Consider the following 25772-nt stretch of genomic DNA (forward strand, 5'->3'; position numbering starts at 1 on the left):
TAGATCTACCAGAACCATCAGTATTGCTCAGGCTCTGCCCCAGGTAGACATTTTCATGCAGGCTTTGCTCCTTTGAAAACGAGCAGCAGCAAAAGCAGCAGCCCCAGCTCCCCTTTCCTCTCTCCCGCCTTCCCCGCAGCAGGTCAGGCTAGCAGCACACAGGGACATTCTCTGTTCCATGGTGACACACAGCATGCAAGCTCACTTCTAAATATATGCAAATAGAAGTTTCTAAACCGCAAAATAAATGCGGTTTTTAGTCTAAGTTATGCGGAAAAATGTAGGTTATACCTAATATTTGTGGTAAATGTAGTATTAAACTTTTTTTCCTTGTTCTCAGTGCAGCAGATACATGAGGCCCATTTGAATAAAATTTAGACTTCTACAGAAAATAACGAATTAGCTTACTTTCTGGGTTTTTTACTCCCTGTCATAACAAAATAGTTATCATCTTGCCTGCTCTTCGTAAGAGGACCTTTTGATACACCAGACATTCCCTTGTTACCCGCTGTTGCTGATTTCCCCTTAGGGAGAGGCTTCTTGGCTGCTGGGGCCAAGCTTTCCTTTGCTTGCAAGTTTTTGGTGGAAGGCTGAGCTTTTGTGGAAGGCTGCGCTGGCTTTCTGGTCAATGCCGCTTTGGCTGAAGTTTGAGGAAGCCGTACAACAGATAAAGGAGTGCGTTCAGGAGGTTTGGACGAAGTGGGTCCAGCCTGAGGGAGTTTACTGACATTTGGCTGCTTATTGACAGCTGATGATACATTTTTGCTTGTAGATACCAGTGTAGGTGGTGACTTTGACGCTTTGCTGACTGCAAGGGAAGGTGCAGAAGCTGAGTGTTTTAGGACTGAAGCACTTTTCAGGTTCCTTGCCAGGTCAGAAGCTGTCTGTTGAGCTTTCTGAGGATGCTGAGACCCAGTTCCTGAGGTCTGAATAGCATTTTCAGAAGGAGGTTTTGCAAGGAGCTGCTGAGAACATGCAAACTTAGCAATAGCATGCAGATTTGTAACAGGCGACTGAGCAGCCTTTGGAGCAACTGAATTCGCTTTGGTTTTAGTGATAGATACTGGTTTGCATTTAGCAGGGACACGCTTCTGTTTTGAAGCCAGTGTTTTGGCTGTCCCAGGCAAGGGAGATGGCTGGTTTTTGGGGGACAAGCGGGCAGGATGCAGTGCTGGCACCGGGGAGCCCTCAGGAAGAGCAAACTTCACCTTGGGAGCATCGGGGGACCGAATACGTTTGCGCAGTGTTTCAGAGTGAACAAGAGCAGTTCTCATTCCTGCAGATGAAGAACTTTTGCTTACAGGCTGCAAAGGAGCAGAAGCTGGTGAGTTGTGTGCAGGAGACTCCAGTTTCTTTGAGGTGCCAGCTAATGGTTTGAAACGAGACTGCATTCCTGTCACTGAAGACCCATGTAACTTGGACCTGACTGTTAATGACTTGGCTGCAGAGGATGGGGGCACTCTTGGTGATGCCAGAGCAGGGGACTGAGGACGTTTTGGTAAAGCCTTCTTGGCACTAGCCCCAAGAGCTGAAACAGGAGTAGAGAGTTTTGATGGCTGCTTTTGAAACATATTGACAGCTGACATGGGATTCATAACAGGTGGCTCCTGTATTCTAGCTGACGAGCTGGGGACACTGTCACTGGTGACCCCTTTTTGAAATGCCAGTATTTTTTGTTCCAGAGTTGCAAACTGAAGCACTCGGCATGGATCATACTTAAGCAGAAAACCCTGAAGAGTGTCCCAGCCTCCACCAACACGTACCATCACATGCTTGCCATGTAGCATCTGAGAATGAAGAAGAGGGGTGGGAGCAGAAGATCAAGATAAATTTCTGCCTTGTTTTACGCCACATTATGTCCTCACGTTATACTAACATCTATTGAAACTGACTAAAAATAGGAGCCCCTTTCTTACAGAGAAACATTTTTTTGAAAAAGGAGATTATGTGATAAATAAAGTTTATGCTTCCCAATTCTTTATTAGATAGTTTCTCCTGCAGACGCAGTCATTATATGTTGGGAAATAATGAAAATATATATACAGAAGACATTTTAACCATTCTGTCATTATCTTTATTTTGTATACAGTTTTGGATACAGATTGAGTTTACATTATGGATGTCCTCATAACACAAACTCTTATGCCTGCTGAATAGAGTACTCAACTATTCTGCAAATTATAAACCCCAAGTGCCCAGATTTCAAACAAGCAACATTCTCAGGATGTTCCACAGCATTATTTTTATTTATATTGTAAGTTGTTACTGAAATTTTAGAAACACCACAGGAAAGTATTAACTTACTTAGTTTAGTGTGGTTGTAAAATTAATGGTTTTAAGATGTAAGTAGCTACATCTACTTTGAATAGGTGATTGGATGACCTAGTGTCCCAGACTAAATCATTCTCTAATTCTAAAAGAATACTGTTAAAATGACCTAGTCCGCTTAAAAGCATTTCTCTCCCCATTATGAATATAAATTGGAATTCTGAGAAACTACTTACTCGTATGAAGAGTATTTTATCTCCCAGTCTATAACGTCCCTCCGATAAGTATTCAATTGAAAATCGATGGGAGCAACTGCAGGGAGGATCTTCTGCTATGTGCTTAACCTAGTTATTAACATTGAAAGTATTTGTTAGTATTTTGACAGAAGTATGTGTTTAGCAGTTTACTGAGATATTTAATACAATAAAATATACTGATATCTTTATCCCATACTCTAAGAAAACACTAGAATTCTATTGCCTCGCAAGAAAATCTCAGCTATGTAGAGCTTCAAAACCTAGAATAAAAGATTAAAAGAAAGAACAAACTGTATGTACAAATATTTCAAGTTGTTCCAATCCAGTTTACATGATTCCTTCAATTTTAAGTTATTTCTACTTTTGTTTTTAAGATTTGCCCATAACACTATGCATAGTAGCATCAATTCTAACCATGACCTTGTGAAGCAGAAGTTTTACATTACAACACAGAGGACCTTTAAAATAAATGAATTTTAAAGCCTCAACGTGTGTTTTTAAACAAAATCGGAAAGTTGTTCATCATTCCTTTTGGACCAGGTCACAAGATATACAAACAATTTCCTTTTCTGCATACATATTCATTTCCAATTGGTACAGCCACACAGGTTTTATTTCAAGACTTTCTCAAAAGAGTTTCATCAAAGTCTACTTAAACTTTTGATGAAGTTTTATGAAAACCCCAAATTGAAGAGAAGCGTATGTTACAGTCATAGAATATTGACACACCAGATAAATTGAATGAGAAGATTTCTTTTACTCAAAGAAGCAATGAAAGGGAGGAAGAGGTGTGGAAATCAATGCAAATTATATGCACTGAGGCATTAACTCCAAACCACATAGGACAGCATTTTGCTTACAGTATTAAAAAAAAAAAAAGTTGTTCAAAAACAGGTGCATACCCTGTTTTCTATTTAAGGAGGCTCAAAAATATAAGAACAGACTATACTTACTGAGCCAGATCATACAAGTAGTAAACGTATAGTTTGATTTAAAGCCTATATCACAACAAAAAAGTACTTACTGCCTCATGTAGCTCCCCATGTTGACAACATGACTTTGCTGTGCTAACAGGTGATGGTGGTCCAGAGGTCATCAGCAGCGTTTCTTCTAGCTCAATTTCTTCCTCTAGTTTTACCAGTACAGGAGGTTCAACTCCATACCTAAACACAAACGTAAAGAGTTTAATTGCTAAAGAAAACAAAAAGAAACTGATAACAAACATGCAAAATTCTGAGTAGCTTGACTGACAGGGAACAGCACTACATCAGTCAGAGGAATAACTGCCTTGATAATGCAAAGAGAGGAGCAACCTGAATTTCTAGTAGATGTTCTTCCAAATGTAGTCTTGGAGTCTTGGAGCTACTAGAGAAGGCAGTAAAAATATTGTCAAAGCTACACAATTTCAGTCACACCCAATTTAGATAAACTATCTTAAAGCTTCCAGCTCTGCACCAGAAATAGATTAAAAATCTGAATTTAGAGAATGATAAGGAGATATCTTCCAAAAAGACCTTAAAACTGTATTTAACATTCAGTGAGTTCTTCCAAGATACCTATATGCTTAATGAAGTATTTAAATACACAGCTATAAAAAAACATATCGATTACCACTTCTGCATGAAAAGAGTCGGATAAATATTTGAAGAAAAATTCATATTGTACAGTGGTCCTAGAAAAAGCTACTCATTACTTTCTGCACAGAATTAACATCTACAGCATTGCACATTATGATCACAGATTGTCTTAACTTTGTCTTAGCTTTTACTTAATAGAATATGTTCTTCAGTTTCTTGTTAAGAGTGTGTATGGATCACATACCTGGATACAATGCGTCCAATTTCCAACAAACAAAGATACACTTGTCTTGGATCCTTGTGCAAAACTAAAAGGGAAAAGAATAAAAGGGACTTACAGTTCATTTTTACTGTGGGGAGGCCTTGCCATTAGGTACAGAGTAGGGAAGATAAGGAATAGATTACTATAACTTCCTCATCATTCTACCCAGAGGCAAACTACATTATCATGGCTAAAGCACTATATACTTTCCAACTCTAATTTTCTACTCCATAAAGTGTTTTAAGCCATCCTGGCATGCCTGAAATCAAACTCTTCTCCATTTCCTAAGAGAAATACACTTTATTTGATTTTATGCTGTTCTTTCTTGATGTGAACTGGAAAGAAAGAGATCCGAGAGCTTTCCTTTCCCTATCCCCAAATATATTATAGCAGTCTTAAAGACAAAAAGCATTCAACAACTGCAAATAGGAAAATATACTCCATCATGCTTGTGCATACAGACACAAAGAGGCACACACACTCTATAGGTGAACAACTGTAGGAGAAGACACTGCAAGGGATCCAGCTGATAAGTGGGTGGCTCTGCAGCCAGTCAGCCTAAGTGGTTTAAACCCTTGGCTGTGAAATAATAACCCACAGAATCACAGAAAGGTTGGGGTTGGAAGTGACCTCTGGAGATCATCTAGTCCAACCCATCTGCTAAAGCAGGTTCACCTAGAGTAGATTTCACAGGAATGTGTCCAGGCAGGTTTTGAATGTCTCCAGAGGAGACTTCACAACCTCTCTGGGCAGCCTATTTCAGTGCTCTGGCACCCATAAAGTAAACAAGTTTCTCCTCATATTCAGATGGAACCTTCTATGCTTCAGCCTGTGCCTATTGCCCCTCATCCTATCACTGGGTGATTGTTACCATTTCAGTAAGCAACAGATTATTTTTCTTCCCACTTTAAAAGTTCTGGGTGCTGGGAGGGTCCAACCACCTGGCCTGTTCACCCATTTGCATTAGCAGATACTGCTTTGCCAGCGGCAGCTCCCCTGCCCCACACTATACCCTCGTTTCACCCCTCCCCATCAGCCCCCACCTCCTGCCCCATCCACCCAAAGGTTTTCTTCAGAATTTGGTATATTTGTGAGGCGCTATCTGAGAAAGAGGGTCAAAACCCGACTGTAGAAAGGGGGTGAGAATGACATTGGTTTAAGAGGCAAACACTCAGATGCAAACACCAGACACTGGCTGTGATCACAGAAAAGATGCAACACTATTTTGGATATGTGAGAGGCACCGAGTTTTGCACTGCTCAGTTCAGAGTAGTCCTGACAGCTGCCTTCACTCGGCTGCATAGATACACTAAATCATAATCAGGAGAGCTGAAGAATGAGATGAAAGAGTGGAATGATAGACAAATGGTGTGTAGGTGACCATGGCAGTTCTTCTGGGTTTTCTTAACAACTTCGACATGAAAACATTCAATTACTTTTACTACTGCACTGAAGAATAGAAGAGGCAAAAGAAAAGCAATGCCTGTTTTGGCTTCTTGCAACTTCCATCTTCAGTGCACAAGAAAAATGAAAAACAAACCAGGGCCATGAACAGAGAAGGAAAATAGTTAAAAAACTTCACACACAAGTAACTACTTCCTCCCTTGCCCCCATTTAAGCCTCAAAATCAAGATGCTTTCAACACATTCTAAGAACATAGTTGTATGAATGCTCTAGAAAACAAGCTATCTCTGTGCTTTCTTAGCCAGCTAGATATACTGCCTAATAACTCAGAAACCAAAGGCCAAGTGAAAGGTCACTCAGCTCTCCTCCACCCACACAGCACCATTCATTCCCCCACCACCAACTATAAGAAATGTGAAAAGCCGTAGATACAATTTTCATATGGTGTAACATTTATATGAACAAGTTGGACTTTCTTCACACTGCGCAGTAAAAATATCCAGTGGAAACTGGAATTTACTCTGAAGAGAAGTCTAATGAGCCAGCTCTATATTTACAGATGAAATTTAACATCTTTCTGATGTTCAATTTGATATTTAAAATCACTTTGCTTTACATAAGATTGAAGTGTTTCCTAAAGTATGAACCGAGTATGAAGTCAGATGTCATTGTTTACATCATCTGCTCCAGTTTGTAAGACTACTTTTTTAAAAGTCTGATTATGACGGGTAAATCTAGAAAATAAAGTTGGCACAGCCATAATCTAGAAGGTACTAGAGGTCATTTCATTGTGGTTTTTTGTTTGGTTGTTGTTGTTGTTGTTTTTCCATAAGTGTTTTTGTCAGCCATAATAGGAGTGGCATAATTTGACTGAATCCAGAAGAGAAAAATCCCCAGCAGAGATCAAGACATTTGGCTTGATGTCAGAGGGCATCCCATGGCGGCTACTCTCACCTTATGCTGTCTCAGGACCACTCAATTTATTTCCTTCACAGCCATCCACACTTTGCAGGAAGTGTCGCTATATGTATCTGATGAGAAAAGGACAATTGCCGAATTGTCTTTCCCCGATTTCATTTATAAAGAAAGTTTGATGGAGAACATCAGTGGAAAGAATGTTCCATCGAGGAGGCTGCAAGTCTCCTCATTTCAACTGCCAAAAAGGCTCACAAAAGATATTTATGCCGCAAAGCAGGCTCGTGTCAAGAGTTATAATCAGACTTCAAAACGCTTCTTGGCTATGAGTGAAAGCCACAGCATTGGGAAATCCTGTCTGCTTATCTCAGGGAGGCTAAACAGGTTCTAGTTACCCATCCACTTACAGGTACTAAGATGTTTAAGCAATGCGATTCATACAAGTTGTACTGAAAAAAATACTAAAGCTGATTTTCTTACAGCTCATTTCTCCTACTCATCTGTATTTCATGGCACTGAAAAAGATGCATTCCTTAGTTAAATCAGAACAAGACAGATGCAAATGAAGATATTTTCTCAGCTATTCAAAATGACTTATCCAGTAGAGAAGGCATGGGCAGCCCAGCTAGCAGGGAGGAGAGCTTAAAAGAAAAGCAGTTAATGAAAATAGTGCCTTGCATTTAAATGGCATTAAATGGCACAAAGACTTCAAGAAAATCTAGTAAATATTGTAACAAATTCATTTGATTATTGGAAAAAAAGCTACTTTTCAATTTTTTGCTATTCAGCTTGACAGGCAGATATTTTGCCTTTTTGGAAAACAAACCAACAAGTAAACAAACAGTATTTGGCTTGCCACAGAAAGGTTTGTATTAATTAATTTTAAGTGACATAATAGCTGGTAGAAAGGCATTTCATTATTTACCATGCGATGAAAGCACAGTTCCTCTTAATTAACAGTAAAAAAAAATTGTATTCCATCTGGAAGTATCAGTCTAGAAGCTGTTTGTCATAAGGGACAGGCTGTGTACTGGGGCAGGCATACACACAGTTGGCAATACTTATTTTCATAACTATCTTATTAAATAGGAAAATACAAATGGTTTAGAGACATGTCAAGCAGGTCCTGAAGTAAATGTTAATTACCAACAGACTGTTGTCACTTCAGGCACAACGCCCTCATGGAGTTACCAAATTAAGCAGTCAGGAATGCATTATTCTGAGGGCTTTCTGCAACAAGAATGAGCTTTAATACCAAATAAATGATCTTATTGTGAGTTGACTGCATGGCCCTGTCATCTTCCCACACAGCGAAAGCAAAATCAGACTTTTCTCCTCAGTTTCTCAGTGGGCATTTTTACTGAAGGAAAACACGCAAGCTTGCTGCACAGCTGTTACTGCCCCCTTCATCCCAAAAGGTAACTTTTAGTAGTTTGGAAAAGCATAGTGCAAGTTAGAGCAGTCACAGAACAGATTTTTTTAAGGCTTTTACTTGAACACTGCCTTAAAATAAATAAAAGCATTAATAGCTTGCACAAGACAGGCACAGTCATGTGAAAGGCTTCAGAAGACTATATACAAGACATCTCCCTGACCAGGCAGTTATCCACATACAGATCAAAGCAAATCTTACAAAAAAGTAGATTTACCTAAACCTTCAGATTCAAAGAGATAAGTCTCATCAACTCCAATGGCCCTACACCAGTTAAGAAAGTTGGCTGTATTATCTCTGGCAAAAAAAGATCCTGATGGAGCATCCTTCTTACAGGGAACTTTTCTCATAGGAAAATTCTGGCAAAGGAAGAAAACAAAAAGTACATTGTGCACATCAACATTGCCAACAGATTTCAAAGCATATTTGCAAAGTAAAATAAACCCTAAATTCAGAGTAACTATTTTGTGTTCAACCCATCACATATTCTATTAAAAAAGCTACACTAATGTAGAAGGCACTCCTCTTTATCGTTGTGAACAGTCACTGAATGAAAGATGCTTTGCTCTGCAGCCTCTCCCAAAGCTGCCCATGCAGTTGCTTTCCCATTTCCCCACATGCTGGGGTAGAATCATACTGGTGGTTTCACAGGTATGAATAATTATTCCCCTTTCCCAAGCTCTGTTCACAGCAGCAAAATGAGCACAGCTAGAGAACATACTTAGGTACCAGATCTCAACATTTTAGAGCCTGTTCTAGAAAGTGAAGGGAACCAGAAGGAAGCAAGGGGCTTTTTGCTTCAAAGCAATTCAGTACTTGTTTTTAAATTGGTATCGTCAAAACTAAAAAAGCAGTTCAAAGATACACAAGTTGTGCATCTTGTCCTCCCTAAAAAACCCCTCAGGATTTGCAGCATTCACGTGGGTCTTGTATAAATACTGTTAGGCATCCTAAGACGGCTTTCTTGTCCCCCTCTATTAATAGCAATTCTAATATTAGTAATTATATTACTTACTAGTAAATATCCATTATTTAAAACTATAGTTTTACTACATAAAACAGTAAAAGTTGAACACACAAAAAATGGTCTGGATATGGTGAAAGAGTTCTTCCTACCCCCACGGCAAACACTGCCCATCAGAGCACATTAGCTGGTGTCCTACTATTCGACAAATCCAAGCACTGCTGTGGCTATACGGGGTACCTGTACACTGAACATATGCTACCTTCACCAGTGTTACATGGTTTTATATTCCAAAGTGACAGATCAGTATTTTTCACTGTATGAACACAGACTGGAAGTTACTTGAGATTCATCTTTCAACTCAGTTTTGGTTCCTAACAAAAACACTGAATCCCATCTCCAGGTACATCTCAGTTTGGGTATTTTTGTGGCTAACCAATATACTAGAGTTTAGCAACCAGTTTCTGGCATAAAGCATGCCCCCAAGTGCCAATGAATATCTTGTTACCAGCCCACACTGATGTCAGTGGAAAAAAACTTCAGACTTGGACTAGATCTTCCTCTGGCAAGACCTCTACTGAAATCAAACTAAAAAACTAGTAAGAACCTTAGGATTTGATTAACAAAGCAAATAAGTAATTTGCTGCACAAGGCCAGTTTATTCATCTCTAAAGCCACACTGTTGTTAATCAGTCTTTGGCTATGGAGCACCCAGAACACTACTTACAGAAGCCTCACTCACCTGCTTTCCTTTTACCACTACTTACAATTAAAGAGTTTTTATATGTTTTAAGAATCATAATATGACTCACCCTTAAATTACTCGAGCTACAACATTTTTTAATTGTGTTTTGAAGAACACCAACCAATTGGCAGAGTAGTACCCCATTATCAAGTTCTTCTAGCAGTTGTTCTGCTTTGACTTCCATTCCTACAAGAAAACAAGGTCAATATTAGAGTTACTCCACGAAAGGTAAAGAAGTTTCATATGAACTTGGAGGCAATTCAAATAGCATTCCAGTGAAAAAGACTGAAAAGCAGTAGAAATATGTAAGTAAACTAAAATCAAATATCCACTTAATTAGATTTTAATTAGACTTACAAGATCCAGAAATATAAATTAGAACAATTAATCATCCTACCCTTAAAAGGTAGGATGATTTTAACACAATTCTTCTAGCCATTCAGGCTCAAATACACTAGATCTTATTAGTACTATAGATATTAAGTGTCAGCATTGACTGGAATACTGGAAAGCGCTTCGAAATTTATTAGGCAGTGATTTATTTATAGCCTCACCCAGCAAGCCAGACAGCCAGATCGACAGGTCTTCTTGCATAGGCACCAAAGTTGCTTCATGCCGCACAGATATCCATTGGTCATACAGGCACACATCTGCCAAACCTGGCCCATGTCTGGGGGTCAGAGGACTTCGGGGACTCAAGGGAAGGTCATCTCCAAACCACACCTGCAGTAGATTTTAGTAAGCTGAAGAGGGTGGGATCTCATATTTGCAATCAGATGATGAAAAATTACAGGTCTGAATTATGCTAAAGATCTATTATTGAAAGAATAATCGTTCATTCCCCTTCAGACAGATGCACCAAACCAATATGACAGTAATCACGAATGGTGCAGCTCTCATTAGTAACTCCTGTATCAAAAGTACTACTACATTCATTATCTTGAATTTAAAATTACATACTTTCCTGAATACTAAATAAAGAAAACGTGCATTAAATTGGTGGCATTTTTTTTCCTCAGCATATTTTAATTATTAAAATCTGCAGTTTATCATGTAATTTACTATAGATTTCCAATTTCTCTGATCAAACATTTCAGAGACATTATGTGTTTAAATTATTCAAATGCTGATGTTAAAAGAAGAAACATATTCCCAGGCAAGAACATCATACACTTATTCAACATGAATCCTTAGGATTTCTCTAAAGGATTGCATATTCTCAAGCTGAGAGGTACCTTTACATTTCAAGAAAAGTGCCACACTGAAATTTCATGTACAGAATTCCCAAAGACAAAGAGTTCTTTTGGTATTCTTAACTTCATTTCAGTGTGTGTATAAAATATATTTATTTATATTTAAGTGATTAACTAGAATATAGGGGTTTTAAAAACACTTATTAATCATTAAGCAAGTTTTTAAACAATCTCAGCCTTTGGCTTCAAAACCTTCTTACATAACAGCATTTAGGAAGAGAAAGGATCACCCAATCTGATAGAACACTGGGTTATCTATCTTGTCATATTGCGCCATTTGTAAAATGAGAAATTTACTACTTATTTTAAAGAAAATAGAGAAAACTCTGGCAATTCTAGCATTTCATGTGCTTCAGAGTAGAACTTTGAATTAGAGAAGGTATTATACAGAATTCAAACATTACAAAAGGCATTTACCTGAACTGCATTCTGCATGGTCGTCTGCATTTACATTAATTTCTCCCCCTGGGGAAAGAGAAGAGAATTGTTAATACATTCCCTCCTGGTTTCATGAAAATCCCAAGAAAAATCCATCAGTCAGTGCTGTTTGGGCAAAACACAAGCAAGTCTAATCAGGAATGGAGTGGGGGGGAGAGGAAGAGGGAAGTGTCTCGGCAGCTAAAGTTTTGATCCAGTATTCAACTTCAGTTCTCTGCCTGTGAGTGAAGCACCAACTTCAAAATGTACCTGTTTGTGTCTTGGTACCAGTTAAAAGCAACTTTCTTGCCCTATTAATAGCTGCAATAAAACTTCATCTTACTGGTTAGGCTGGAAACCAGATTGCAGACAGTCAGACAATATTAACTCATCTGTTTTCCTTTAAAAATGAGTAACTCCCCTCTCCTGTCCCAGATGTTTAAGCTTTATAAATAGACAGTATTGTTCTCTCCTCCTCCATCTGGTGCACAACCTCACCTTCCTGTGGCAAAAGGCTGAATACCCCATCATAGAAGACACAATTCTCTTAAGAATTCTCCCCCTTCCTCTTACCCAGAAAGCAGAACAGTGCTGTTTCCTCCTCATTTTTCCCTCCCACTGCCTTGAACCTCACACGCTACATAGGACCACATGTCAGGCATTTCAAACAACTTACCTCTACAAACAGTGAACAAGCAACCCGTTTGTTTTCAGACTGAAGCCACTTCCTTGCATCAGGACCGCCAGCACTTCTCAAACTTTATCAGAGATACTTCAGCTGATATCTTTCCCCCTCCTTTTATCTGTAGGGAAGAGGGAAAAAAAAGAAAGAGAGACATCCTCTCCTTGATGTCATTTTTCCTTCTATGAATGAACAAGGGAAGGGCAGTGTATATACCAAGCATTACTAATGAGCATGTTATGCTTCCCACAGCTTTGTCCAGGGGAATACATTTTTCTTTAGCATAAGAAAGCTATTGTCCCAAGAGAGTCGCAGTGAGAGGCTTCATTGATTGAAAAAAATAAATAAAACAACAGCGGAACAGCCAGTAGAGAAGTTGGTCTCATTAAAGTAAGGAGCTCCATATAGGCTAACAAGAGCTCCAGCATGCTAACTGCCAAGGGAAAACAAAAGGCAGCCTAATTCACAAGGAGCACTCAAAACATGAACAAAGCAAAATATTCACACAACAGCTATCAAAAGAATGCTCAGCATCTGCAGTTTTGTGGCATGCCTAACAAAAACTAGTCTAAAAAAAAAAAGGGAGATTGAGGAAAACTGTTGCACCTGAACTTCGAGGGCCTGCTCTTCTAAAACAAGCTATTTTGTAAGCCCATATGTCAAAGGGTGCTCTATAAAGTCAGAAGGCTTCACTTATTATCCAGGCATCTGAATAACACTTAAAAAAAAAAAATATCCCTCTGATGATACAGGCTACCCTGCATGAATTTTGAGTTGAAAAATTAATATAGTAACAATTACCCATTTTCAGATCCCAATCAGTCTAGCTCTGAGATTGCAGAGAATACAGATTAACGTAGTCTTACCACTTACAGGGAGAGGCATGTGATGAGAAGACCCAGAAGTCCGCCACCTTCAAGTAGTCAGCCTGCAAAGGTGCAGAAGGTGCTGTGGTGAGGCAAATATTGCAGTACCAGGTAGAGTCATAACCAAATCTGGCTTCTAAAACCAGTTGGGTTCCCTGGATCAAAAAGCTGTACATAATGAATGAAGCAAGTATTTGATATTGAATGCAGGTAGCTCCAGCTAGAACTGTATCAGTTTCTAGGCATGCCAGTTTTATCAACTTAACCTTCATTCAACAGGCATTTGGTGTTCAGGGATCACATTCGTGAAAGAAAAGACCCCAGAATGAAAATGTACTATATCATGTCCAAAGCACAGATAGCTTCAGGCCATGCCATTCCCATCTCTAGACCAGCTGATATCCCCAAGGTCCCTGGAAGGACCCTCTACCTGCTTCACTCCTTAAAACAATGGAAGTGCCAGAAACTTGAAAGAGCTTTCCAGCCAGCAGGGCAACCAGCCCAGCTCCAAGCTCAGCAAATGCAGGAGTCCCTCACCACCAGCACCAGTCTCAGAAACATCTCATTCTTGATGGCGCTTCTGCTGCCAACAGGCTCTGTGGGATGGGAGGAGAGGACAAACTCCACCCAGTAGCACATTACAGCTGGATCAATACAGTGACACTGATTTATTGTGAGATGGGTGGTCAGCCCCAAATTATGCATTTGGGAAGGCAGGAGCTGCCTTTTGCTGTCTGACTGCCAAACCTCCAATAAAGGATCAACATTAGGTAAGAGAGATGAGAAAAATGTACCTGTCTACTGACATGTGGCATAGGGACAGGCATTTGTCAGGAAAGTGGTTGCAGACACACCCCAGACATGACTCGCACAGGACAGCCTCGCAAGACCATAGCCTACTTTTCAAGGAGATGCCTGCCACTTTGCCCCTAGGCAATCTGACAAACAGCAAAGTCAGCAAATACTTCAGCACTTTACGCAAATACTTCAGGGTGCTAAATACATGCTCTTAGATGCTATACATGATAGCCTACTTAGTATCAGTTGTATCAGGTTTTATAGATCATTCACTGGGGCCCAACTAGCAAGACATACTACACTAATTACAAGCCATTCTGTAGCACAAGATGGATTGAGTCCAAGTCCCCTTTTTACTTGACTGCATAGCTTACAAAGAAACAACAAGAAAAATAAATCTGCAACTCCACAGATACCTAAAACACAGATGAAGCAGCCACTGACCTAGCTTAAGTGGAACCTAAAGGGATTCACAGACTCATTAAAAAGCCTTATGTTCACAGACTCATTAAAAAACCTTTGGGTAAAAACACTTTTACATCCTCACTCTATATTTAAGATATATAACATGTCATCTTCCATTCCATCAACAGCCAAAGGCAGTCACAACAGCCTAACCCAGAGCAGCTGGAAACTGTAGATTAGTCTTGACAGTACCTACTGAAACCCACAGTTTAAAACACTCTGAAATGAAAGAAGCTGTCAAGTCGGTATCTGTTGAAACCTAACCAACATTTTTTTTGGTACACATATCCTAACATGCAGAAGAAAAGAGGTAGGTACAACAATAGACATCCATGGAGTGCTACTCTTTCCATCACTACAGCAATTACAGTTCCCTTTTGTTGCGTTACTGAGTCAGCAGGAGCTTTGCTTCCCTGGGGAAGCCTCAGAGGCACCAAAGAGAAAGAACCAGACAAGTCAGTCCAAGGTGAAGGGCTTTAAGGTGGCAAACAACTCCTTACATTAAGGCATGCTGACTGCCCTTCTCAGGGACCGCCTTTCTGCATCTTTCGGTGACAGCACATACAGCACATGGCAGCGAGGCTGCTCTTCCCTTCCAAAGGGCAGTGAAGCCCCTGGATTCACCTATCAGGGCAGAGAAACCCACTTGAAATCAGGGAGGACCACTTCATCTCAACAGCTGGCATCTCCCCAGAAGACGTGCAGACAGCTTCTTTACCTCAAGAGCATCCAGCCTGGGGAAAGGCTGGGTGCCCCTGCCACTCGCTCAACTTCACAAACTCTTCTCCCTCCCGTTTCCACCCCATACTTCTTCCAGCAAAGCAACACTGAGGGGAGCATCATTTGATGTCCACGCAGCAGGCTGCAGGCTGGCCATAGTCAGGAGGCATTTATTATGACTTAAATATAAAATCCTGTCTCACTATGAAAGATTCACCCAGTACATTTAGAATTTCAAACACATAGGCCAGCTGCGCCTTATAGGTCCTAAAGGCATACATGTACTTTTGCCCATGTCTTGATCTGATAGCTATGCCAAAGGTGACACACAGCACCCATGGAATACAGCCAGCTTTTGGGCAAAGAAAGGAGCCAGACGTTTTTCAGCTTACTAAGCAATATGAATGAGTATTTTAGCCAAGAGCACCAGGGCAAATTTCCTACAAAAACAGCTCTGCATCCTGAAACGCTACGTGAAGCACAGGAGAGACTGGTTTGAAGGGTGTTACGCAAAACCCCTCCCCTCTCCCCTTCCCAGGGTCAGTTTCGCGGCACTTCAACTATGTCAGAGAAGCGAACTCGGCCGGACGGGAGCTGCTGCTCCTGGTAGGGTGACCGAGCCCATCCCTGTGACAGCTTTAGCCCAGTACCGGGGTCTGTCCCCGCCGCACTGGTCTCTCCGGGACCTGTGATGCTCAGCACGTTTTCAGCGCTGCCCCTACAGACAGGCGTAACCGACCGAATGTTACCGCTCCGGAGCTGCGCGCCGCAAGCACCGCCGCAAGCGGGACCCGGCAGCAGCACCCCGGTACCCACGCGGCACTGAGACCGAACCCGCCACCGATAAGACCCTCCATACCTTATCCGCGGGCCGGGTCCGGGGTATCGCCACCCCCGGCCACGCCCCGGTGCGGAGAGAGCTGCGCACCGCCGCGCTGCTGTTGCCGCCGTCGTCCTCCGCACCCGTCCCGTTGCCACCGCCCCGCAAGACCCGCCGCGCCACTCACCGGCAGCTGCGGTCGCCCCGCCGCGCCGCGCTCCCCCCGCGCCGAGCACCAGCGCACCCTCGCCCGCCCCGCGCCGGCCGCTCCGTTCGAAAGGGCCAATCAGCGCCCGTGGGGCGGGGCCGTGTCCACAGCACCTGGTCCGAGCCCGCGGCACCGCCCAGCGCTCAGCCCCGGGGCGGCTCCAGGCACCCGCCGTGGCTCCGGGGCCGTGCTCGGCTCTCGGCTGTGCTCGGTTTACCAGGGGCAGCCTGGGCGGTTCCGGCTGTCCCCGGGGACGCGGCCTTTGAAGCGATGCAGGGCGCTGGGAGCCGGGCCCCCGCCAGGCCTCCCCGCAGGCCGGGTCAGGGCTCAACGTGGGAGCCGCTGCTCGCTCGGGCGCGGCGGCAGATGGTGCTCCCGCCCCCAGGCCGCTTGGGCTGTCATGAGAGCGGCGGCCTCAGCGCCCCCACCCCCGCAGTTCTGCTTCCCGGGACAGCGGTGAAGGGTTTGGCCCTCGGCGGTGGGGGCCGGGTCCCGGCTGCACGGCGGCGGGGAAGTGCCTTTTTCCCAGCATCACAGAAAGGCTGGCGTTGGAAAGGGACCTCTGGAGATCATCGAGCCCGGGGGTGTCAAACTCATTTTCACTGGGGGCCACGTCAGCCTCGCAGTTGCCTCCAAAAGGCCGAATGTAATTTTAGGACGGTATAAATGTAACTACTTCTATATGTAGTCCTTAAATAGTTCTGATCTAGTCCAACCCACCTGCTAAAGCAGATTCACCTAGACCAGAGAGGACAGGAGTGTGTCCAGGTGAGTTTTTAACGTCTCCAGAGGAGACTCCACAGCCTCTCTGGGCAGCCTGTTCTAGAGTTCTGTCACCCCCAAAGTGAAGAAGTTTCTCATATTCAGATGGAACCTCCTATGCTACAGTCTGTGCCTGTTGCTCCTCATCCTGCTGTTGGGCACCAATGAGAAGAGCCTGGTCCCATCCTCTTGACATACGGGCAGCCAGGCAAAGAGCCCTTTCTACACCCAGTTTCTTCCTCGCTGCCAGTGGTGCTGGGCCGCGGTTTGCAGGACAGCACGGTCAGCACATCGGTGTCCCACGTGTCTCGCTTCACATTGCTCAGAGCAGACCCAGGCACAAGGAAACCACTCACCCTGCCTGCAGCCCCTGGTAGCATCAGGGAGCCCGCACCGCCTCGCCACAGCGTTTGAACACACTTACCTGATGCAGAGATGTTGCTGATGGTATGTTTTCAGAGCTGCTAAGCCCCAGCAATCAAAAGTTTTAAAGTAAAACAACCTGTGATGCACTTCCACAAAGCATAGATACTGTATAATTTTTACTTTGAAATAATAATGCAAATGAAGTTACATGTTTATATCATGAGAAGTTGTGTGTGTGTGTGGCATCTCTCCATTACATAATTTTTCATCTTCTGAAGAGATAAGAGCTTGTACATCTTACATGAACACATTTCACAGCTGAACAGTAAATGACTATAGCACTGATAATTTCAGCTGCTTTATTACCATAAATATCTGGAATATATTCTTTAACGAAGGCCAAGCACAAAAACACTGCAATGAAAAAAATGTGAATGGAAACCTGCATTTCCCCATTTGTCAAGAGAAACTGTAACTGCAATCAGCTTAATTGCAGCAGGAATTAACAGGGTTCCTCTGAGGAGCTGGTGGACTCTTTCTGATCAGCAAATATAAATACAGAGACAATTATACTCACTTGTGAAAAATCTGATAGCTATACAATATTGTGTGTATAGTGAATAAAATTACTTTCATGAACCCATGGCATGTTTCTATAAAAATGCAGTAAAGAACATTTAATATACTGTGGGGTATTTTTCTATGAAAATAAATGCTATGCGGTCCTTTAAAAAAATATTTTTCCTAAAATAAAAAGTATCCATCACTGCACATCCCAGATCTCACAGAGAAGAGGTGTGAATTTGTGATCATTCACTCTCCATGACATCAGCATCTCCGCGTGATGATGGTTAAATGTCCGTAATTCTGTAAGACGGCCCAGAAGACACGCAAAGTGTTGAGGGTTATCTGGGTGGTGAAGTTTGCAGAATTTTTGTAGAATATCCAGCAGTGGTTCTTGAAGCCTCTCCACAGACTCTCTGTCCTTTATATATTGTCGATCTGGTTATGGTTTTAAAAGAAAAGAGGTAATTAGCAAGTATATGCTCTGATACAATGTAAATATGCACACTCATAAAGGAACATAAAAGTATTCAAATCTTTACACTGGGCAATGATGTTCACACATAGCAAGAATATTTCTTTTCAAATTGAGGGGGAATAAAAGTGCTCTAATATTGTATTTTTGATTTGGGGTTTTCATGTAAGCTTCCCGCTTCTAGCTAGGGAAAACTTTCAACTTTTTCAAAAATGGAAGAGTTTTAACTCAGAAATGTTTCTCCGGGGTTGAAGCATTGTCTCCCAATGCAGTTCTGCTCCTGAGTACATCCTGCGATGCATTGTGCCAGCTGAGCCACACAGCATAAGGTCTTGCAGAGGTAGCACAACCAGGGAATTTGACCAGCAGAGGAGAGTGTGCATACAGGTCACCAGAGGGAAATCGAACATCTTCATCCTCAGATGAAATTTCTTTGTTAGAAAATACTTGTATTTTATTTTGTTCATATGGAGAAAGTATGTGTTTGGAGAGGGAGGAAAAAATGGAGGATGGGGGTTTTTGTCACTGAAATTTTTGGTGCAAAAGAATTTTCTGAGCCACACTGACTCAAGGAGCTATGGAGCTGCTTCATCTTCCTGATTTGGAAACCTCAGTGTCTGTCTTCTGTTCTGAAGCATCAGGCTTCTCTTCTGCCATTCCTATGATGGCACTTTGCAATTTCTCCATATGTTGTAGGTAGAGCTGGTTAGTTTTGTGTTGTCAAAGAATTAGTTTTTACAGCAAAGCCTGTAATCAGGGCCGAGACACTATTATCCTGATACTTCCGAAAGGTCAGTTTCCAACACCTGCCCTCATAGTTGAGAGAGAAACTTACTATCCTTCTGCTCTTGCCATCTGGTGTTTGTTCATAAAGGCTGAAGACTCTCATTGCCATTCTCTGTTCTAAGTTATAGGGTTTCCCAATTTCCCTCTAAAAAAAGTGACATTCCACAATGGTCTGTGGTGATATGCATGTAAGCACATCTGGGATTTTCTGAAAGGAAGAAGCCTGTTACGTTAAGCAGTTTAGAGATACCAGTAATTTTTTAAAAAACAGGGTATTTAAGCACTTTTTTCTTTGTATGCAAAACCAGATGGTTGTAGCAGGACATTTGGAGTCTGGATTTGTGTGCTTGTTTTCTTGTTTAACAGCTGAATATCCTGAATAAGTATGCATACTCATTTACTCTATGTAGAATATAAGTTTTTACAAGTCTTAGGTCACGCTCCTCATGCTTTCTTTCCAATACCACTAATATTTAATTCTGAATTAGCAGTTACCTGGAGACAGGATAACTATGGCTGTGAGCAGTGCATATTCCTCCTGTGTCATCTTCAGCTCTCCAATGCTTTTATAAAAATTAAACATGGGAGTTATGAATTCATCTGAGATACCTGTGAGAGAAAAAAAGTTATAATATTTTTTTAATTATTGAAATAATCTGGTTTATTGCCACACAGCAATTATTTAGAATTTGAAGCCTTGACTGCCTTGGTGGGAGAAATTTACTACACAGATCAGGCCTGATGCAAGACAGTTACAAAAGTGCAAGCACATCCCCCTTTTGTTTTCCAGATCATGGTAGAAACAGGCAAGTGCTGGTAATTTCTTTTCACATGGTTTCAGAGTTTTTCTTTCAAGCAACTCCTTCTCCTCTACACGTTTGTCCAGCTAGCTCCTCAAGACAGGTTTCATACATGGTTTTCTCACTATCTGCTGATATGCTAACTGTCTTCTGATTCCAGTATGCACAGTTTGCGTAACAGTCTCCATGTTCCCTATCTTTACATTAGTTATATAGAAACATCTGAGGATGTACGGTGTATGGTTTATTTCTAGCCCAACTCTACAGCTAACTGCCTTGGGCAGTTGCTTCAGTTGTCTCCATAAAGAGTCTTAATTGCTCCTTTTATGTAGCCTGAAACTTCAGCTAGATCTAGGATTACCTGTAGTCCCGGGGTAAACTTGCTTGCAACTTCTACTACCTTAAAGCACAGACTAGTGTACTATAAAGTACAGAGCCATAAATAATTTAAATCCAACTCAGTTTAAGAATGGGATCATGCAATTATCTCGTCTTTGGGGTTACCAAACTGGGGCATGCTGACTGGGCTTCCTCTTACTGACTTTGTCATCAGGTCACAATGTTCTTACTTAGCCTTAAATTACTGATGTACTTCATTCTGCTTTTTGGTGTAAAAGAGAAGTAGGTCCTGTGACATCAAATTCATTTTTTTTAAACTGGTGAGTCACTCAGAGTAGCCACTTGACTGTTGACAATGGCTGCTTGCAACTCCAAAGCTGTGGCACCAACGAGGTACAAAGATCTAAGCCAGTGGTTTTGCAGCAAGAAGCCTTTTGGTCTTCCTTGGCTGAAAGGATGGAAACTTCCTCTGTTCCCACAGAGGAGGATCATAAGATTTCGTGTCATTTTATACGTAACTTTGAGCTGTTCTGGGAGAATACTTAACAACTTGGTGTGGAAACCGCAGGAAAGAAGTCTGAAGTCCAGGACTGTTAAGGTTTGGAGCGCCTCCAACAGGGGAAATTAAAAATGAAACTCAGCAGGTGGAACTCAAAGAAAGGTGACATGAAGTCATTTGACTTAACTATGAACAAGTCACATTTTGCTATGACTGTGAGAACTTATTCATTGTAATAGTTATGCATCCCAACACAGTGAAAGCATGGTCTTGTAGGATGTGGTTTGTTTCATGGCTGGATGGTGTGTTTAAACATGTGACATGAACAACCTGTGTTCACTTCAGATTACAAGCCACAAATCTTGGTTTTGTAACAAGTCCAACACTGTTGAGAAGAGTCTAAGTCAGTTCAGTTGATACATGTGATGTGGGTCAGCTCATCCTGTGGAAGTTAGTAACACAGCTGGAGCTTTATACCAAGCAAAGAATTGTCATCACATCTAATGTTCTGTGAGGTTTATGTCATTAGTCATCGGGGTTAACTATTTAAAATTTGGAACACTTCTTATTGCTAACTTTTGGGGAACTGCCTGGTTCTCTCTTGGGTAATTTTAAATGCCAAAGTTCCTTGCAATATGGCATATGTAAGGAACACACATATGTGACACACTCAAGTCTTAAAGTTCATGTGAATCTAGAAACAGGAAAAATAAGTCTAGCTGAGCCATAGAGCAGAGCAAATGAATGCCTTTCGTGAAAGTGAATAGCTCAGCAATGACATGAAAAAAAGTCCAAGACAAACTGGATATTTTTAGAAATCTCTGTGCAAGGTATTGCGCCTCTGGGCACGATCATCTTGGCAGCAAACAGGAAATGGGAGGAAGTGGGCTGTGACTAAGTCTCCCATCATTTGTTTCTCATACGCACAATTTGATATTTTTCTCTTTATTTTTATTGGTCAGGTTAGTTTTCAGCTGGATGAATTAATTGTTTTGGTGACCACAAAGCTCCTCAAGTCCTGGTATCAATATAGCAAAACTGAGATGAAAATGATGCTGATGAACAGGGTGTGGAGTAACTAATTCAGGTTCTCACTGGTCAAGGTACTGATAAGTGTGCAGTAAAACAAACCTTGCCCCAGAAGGCTTATAATCTCACATTAAGAAACTAAAGCATGGATGGGTGAATTTAAAAAATAGTATAGATGTACTCCAAACAGAAAATAGAAGTGGTGGCAGTAAAAAGGGATGTTTCAGCAACACAACTCTTATCCTGCTTTTACTAAAGAGAATGGAACTTTAGAATCTTTAAACAGATATGTGTCACAAGGCAGTTATGAATGCAAAACGAGCAATTTGGAGACTAGGATCATTTTTGCTTGGTTACTACTTTTGCTCTCATCCCATCCGTGCTGGAATTTCCCTGTTATTTCATCACCCTGCATACACTTTACAGAACCACTGTTCCGTCACAAGAGGGGGCTGTTTTCTAATGTGATTGAAAATCCTTCAGTTTGGATTTAATAAGCTCCACGAGAAAGCAGAAAAGCAGGAAACAGATGTTTATAGTTCTTGCTTTTTTTTTTTTCTTCTTATCTACTGTACAAGAAGTTGTCGCTTCAATTCAGGTTATCAGAAAAAGAATTAAATGTGATTTGGTGCTCGTAACTGGAAAGGCTAGAGGATAAAGGAATTATCTGACTTTTCTGATGACATTTTTAGAAATCACACTCCAGAAGTGAAAAAACCCCAAATCAATAAAGTTATATTTCTGTCTTCATTGAGAATAGAAAAGTTAGCTCCTCTTTATTTAGATCATACAAGAACTCTGCCCAGTACATGTCAGGTAGGAAGAGCTTCCTGGCCCATGTTAATGGTCCTTCTTAACATTTTTTTTTTTCAGAAAGGTTTCCCAAACTTAGTTTCACGGCAATAAGAAGATGCCCCTCCTTCGTCTTGCACTGTGAGTCATTCTGAATAACATGGATTTCTGCCTAACTGCCAGCCCAATTCTATCATCTGTGGGAGATACTGCAATTAATTTGACTGATTTTGCTGTGTTAATGGATGACTGGCTGTGAATCCCAGGGCAGGCAATGGGAAGTACTAGCTTTACTGAATACAGACTTGCGGCATTAGACTGGAGCAGATTTAAACCCGTGAGCATTATTCATTCAGTACTCCTTACTTCTTGCACAACTTATTTCTATCCATAGTTTGAGACAAAGCATGGTTTTAGACCTGGCCTTTTTTATAGTTTTGATTCTATGATTTCTCTCTGAAAGTAAAATGACTGATACTTTCATAAGGTTTGCAGTGTCAGCCCATAAATAATTATCTGGTTAACATAATCCTGGAATATATGTTTTTACTGTGGTATCAAGTCAGAATTGCCAGGTTTTTGAGACCAGTATTCTCTCATCTATTTTGGCTGTTGATTAAAACTGCATAGATTAGTCTATTGCAAGAACAAAGCCTGAGAGTAAGTACTAATTAACGCTAAATAGCACTGTGTGATTAATGCGGATTAAAGAGATTTTTTTCTTGATAAACATGGAGGTGCCAGTGAATATTAAACCAAGGGTATATTAGAGGCTGTTTTATGAAAATCAAATATATCAATTACTTGCAAAATTACGTATTCTCTTTCACTGTCTTTCATCTACCGGAACTGTTTTATATGCTGCATATGAGCTCTGCCTTCTAGCCTTGTTCAAATGCATCAGCGACCTTTTAAACACTGACCAAATTCACCGTGTTGATGCTGAGAGCTGAGAAGGGGAAAATCTAGCCAGTAGAGAAGATACACCAGAGCATGTTCATGTGGCCTCTGCTCTGTCATCACCTTGTAGAGGCTAAATGGCCAGCTTAGATGAGAGGTTAGCATGTGCCAAGGAGAACTCACCACCAAGACAGAAAAAAATAAGCAACAACATCTTCTCAAATGTGATCAATGGGGCCACTGTGAAGCCATCATTTTCAGCAAGGAAACCTTAGTTAAAAACAAACTAACAAACAAACCAAACCTGCAAGGAGGATGCAAACGACATTGCCACATACCATCCTTTGGCAGTGGCCTGAGTACCGGCAGTCAGGAGGGAAGCGCGGTCTGGCACACATCAGCAGCATCTGCGCTGCCTTGGGCTCGGCCGCATAGGCTGAGCATATTTAAATAACTTTTTGGCCTGGGGAAGCACGCTTATGCAGAAGAAAAGAGGTTGGGTCCTCTGACATCTGGTCTTGTTTTCATGGGTATAAATTAACTCTGTAAATAAGTTTTAAATGCTTTTATCAGTTTTATTTGTAATTCAGGAACATGGCACTGGCTAATTTAGTGTGGTAGATTGTGCAGTACCATGTATGAACAGGAAAGCACTTTCCTACACTGTAATTTAAAGTGGTCCTAATTTTCAAATATTTTGGGCAGTGTGCCAGTTTTGGGTCGAGTCACAGGATAGCAGGTGACTCCTTCTGTATGGATGCATGTGACCATTTGGAGCATTAGACCCTTATGATTAGCAGGTAAGTTTAGAAAGAAGGGGCAAGATACTGGGCAGGTTGCTTTCTCTTAGATTATTTGGACTCAGCAGTGAAGATCATTTCATTATTTTTTTGCTTTGCATAAACCCCAACACAATGAGGTTTTGAAGGAATACAGTTACTCAGTACTAATAATCAAACAATAGAAGCCAAAGGCAGCACGATTAAGTATCCATTGTTCCAGTGCCAAATTTTGGCCTTGCTTGCAGAAGTCTCTTGTCCAAATCAATGGGGACTTGATATCCACATTCAAGGGCAAAAGGTGGCATCTTGCCAATACTTTGAAATTGTGGCTGTTTCTTTTTTTTCCCTTGTATCTTGTTGAACTTCAGCACCTGTAACCCATCCAGGCAGACAGCAATATATTTCACAATGTCAGGTGTCCTGTTGCAAACTGAAAATTTGGGTCCAGATTCTTCCATTTCTGTTCATATCAGACAGCATCTTATGCCCTGATACTGAAATTAGTAGGACTGCTCTGTAGAATAAAATGATGGAATAAAAATCTGAGGCTTTTCATGACCACCTAAAGCAGCCGTCCTTAGGAAAACAAGCTAAAAATGCTCATTGAAAAAACGTTCAGTATTTCAGCTCTGTTTTTAAAAATACTGTACTGCTAGATAATGGGGAAAGTTTGCTTTCAAAAAAACAGAAAGAAAATAAACTTTAAATTACTAGGATGTCAGCCTTTCACAGAATGAATCAATCACAACTGTAGTATGCATTGCGAAGCATCAAATAAGATTAGTAAGTTGCACGAGCTCTTATTACCATTAAATAAAATGTCTACATTTCTCATTAAGTCTCAATATTAGACTGAGTAGGAGAGGATTTCGGTCTCAGGAGCAGTTAATGAAAGAATTTCCATAACACCTTATAGAGAAAGACCATAAGGACACAAACAAAGGCAGTCACTGAGATGCACCAGGACTCAAGCAATATGTTCAAGCTAAGAAATAAAAATACACCTCATCAGCATGAGAATAAAAGTAAAGGCTGCTAATGCTCAAAGGTCATCACCACCAGATCTCTGGCTTTTTTATCAGAAAAAAAAAAATTCATTCTGTACAATCAGACTAGGGAAGGCATAAATATTAATAGGTGAGAGCAGCTTCCAAGCAGACATGGTGGCAGGTGACAGAAGTCTGGACAGCTTGTGACTTTTAGGCTGGATCCCCACCCCTGATTTTAGGAATACAGACATTAAGGCTTCACAATAGGATTAATGTGACATTCAGACAATTGTCTGCACCTAAAAATATGTGGACAGAAGCTCTGACTAACAGCAATAATTTATGGCTGATGGCCTGACAGTGTTTAGGACTTTTCTGGGAGACGTGAATAATCCTGATGCTTCTTCTCCATTTGTTACCCATAAATTTAATTTCTAAACTCTCAACTCAGCAGAGTATTTTTTCTGTGTTTAGTCTTGTTTTTCAGTGAGCTGTATGCAAACAAACAAACAAACAAACAAAAAAGTCCCTATCTCCAAATTCATGTGTAATTCTCTTGGCTTTTCTCCTTTATTTGCCTTGGGTTTAATCTCTTCCATCCATTTTATCTCTTGGACTCGTCTATGACATGATAAT

At 41.2% G+C, this 25772-nt stretch overlaps 2 protein-coding genes across 3 annotated transcripts in view; both read right to left on the reverse strand.

Moving 5' to 3' along the window:
- Positions 1-404: 404 nt before the first annotated feature.
- GAS2L3 (growth arrest specific 2 like 3) lies at positions 405-11524 on the reverse strand (the record flags this gene model as incomplete). Its single annotated transcript, XM_080363914.1, has 8 exons — positions 405-1787; positions 2505-2612; positions 3550-3688; positions 4347-4410; positions 8333-8474; positions 9892-10010; positions 10379-10547; positions 11495-11524. 8 exons carry the CDS (start codon positions 11522-11524, stop codon positions 405-407), a joined length of 2154 nt encoding a protein of 717 aa, XP_080220040.1.
- Positions 11525-17944: 6420 nt separating this feature from the next.
- Positions 17945-25772, reverse strand: part of NR1H4 (nuclear receptor subfamily 1 group H member 4) — a gene marked incomplete at both ends in the record, with an annotated part of 35672 nt that continues 27844 nt past the window's right edge. For both annotated transcript variants that reach the window (XM_080349182.1, XM_080349181.1), the window contains 2 exons: positions 17945-18183; positions 19502-19615. In XM_080349182.1, the coding sequence (XP_080205308.1) occupies positions 17945-18183; positions 19502-19615 (353 nt within the window). The remainder of the gene's footprint in view (positions 18184-19501; positions 19616-25772) is intronic.

This window comes from Nesoenas mayeri, assembly GCF_963082525.1.
Source record: "Nesoenas mayeri genome assembly, chromosome: 1".
Taxonomy (NCBI): Eukaryota; Metazoa; Chordata; class Aves; order Columbiformes; family Columbidae; genus Nesoenas; species Nesoenas mayeri.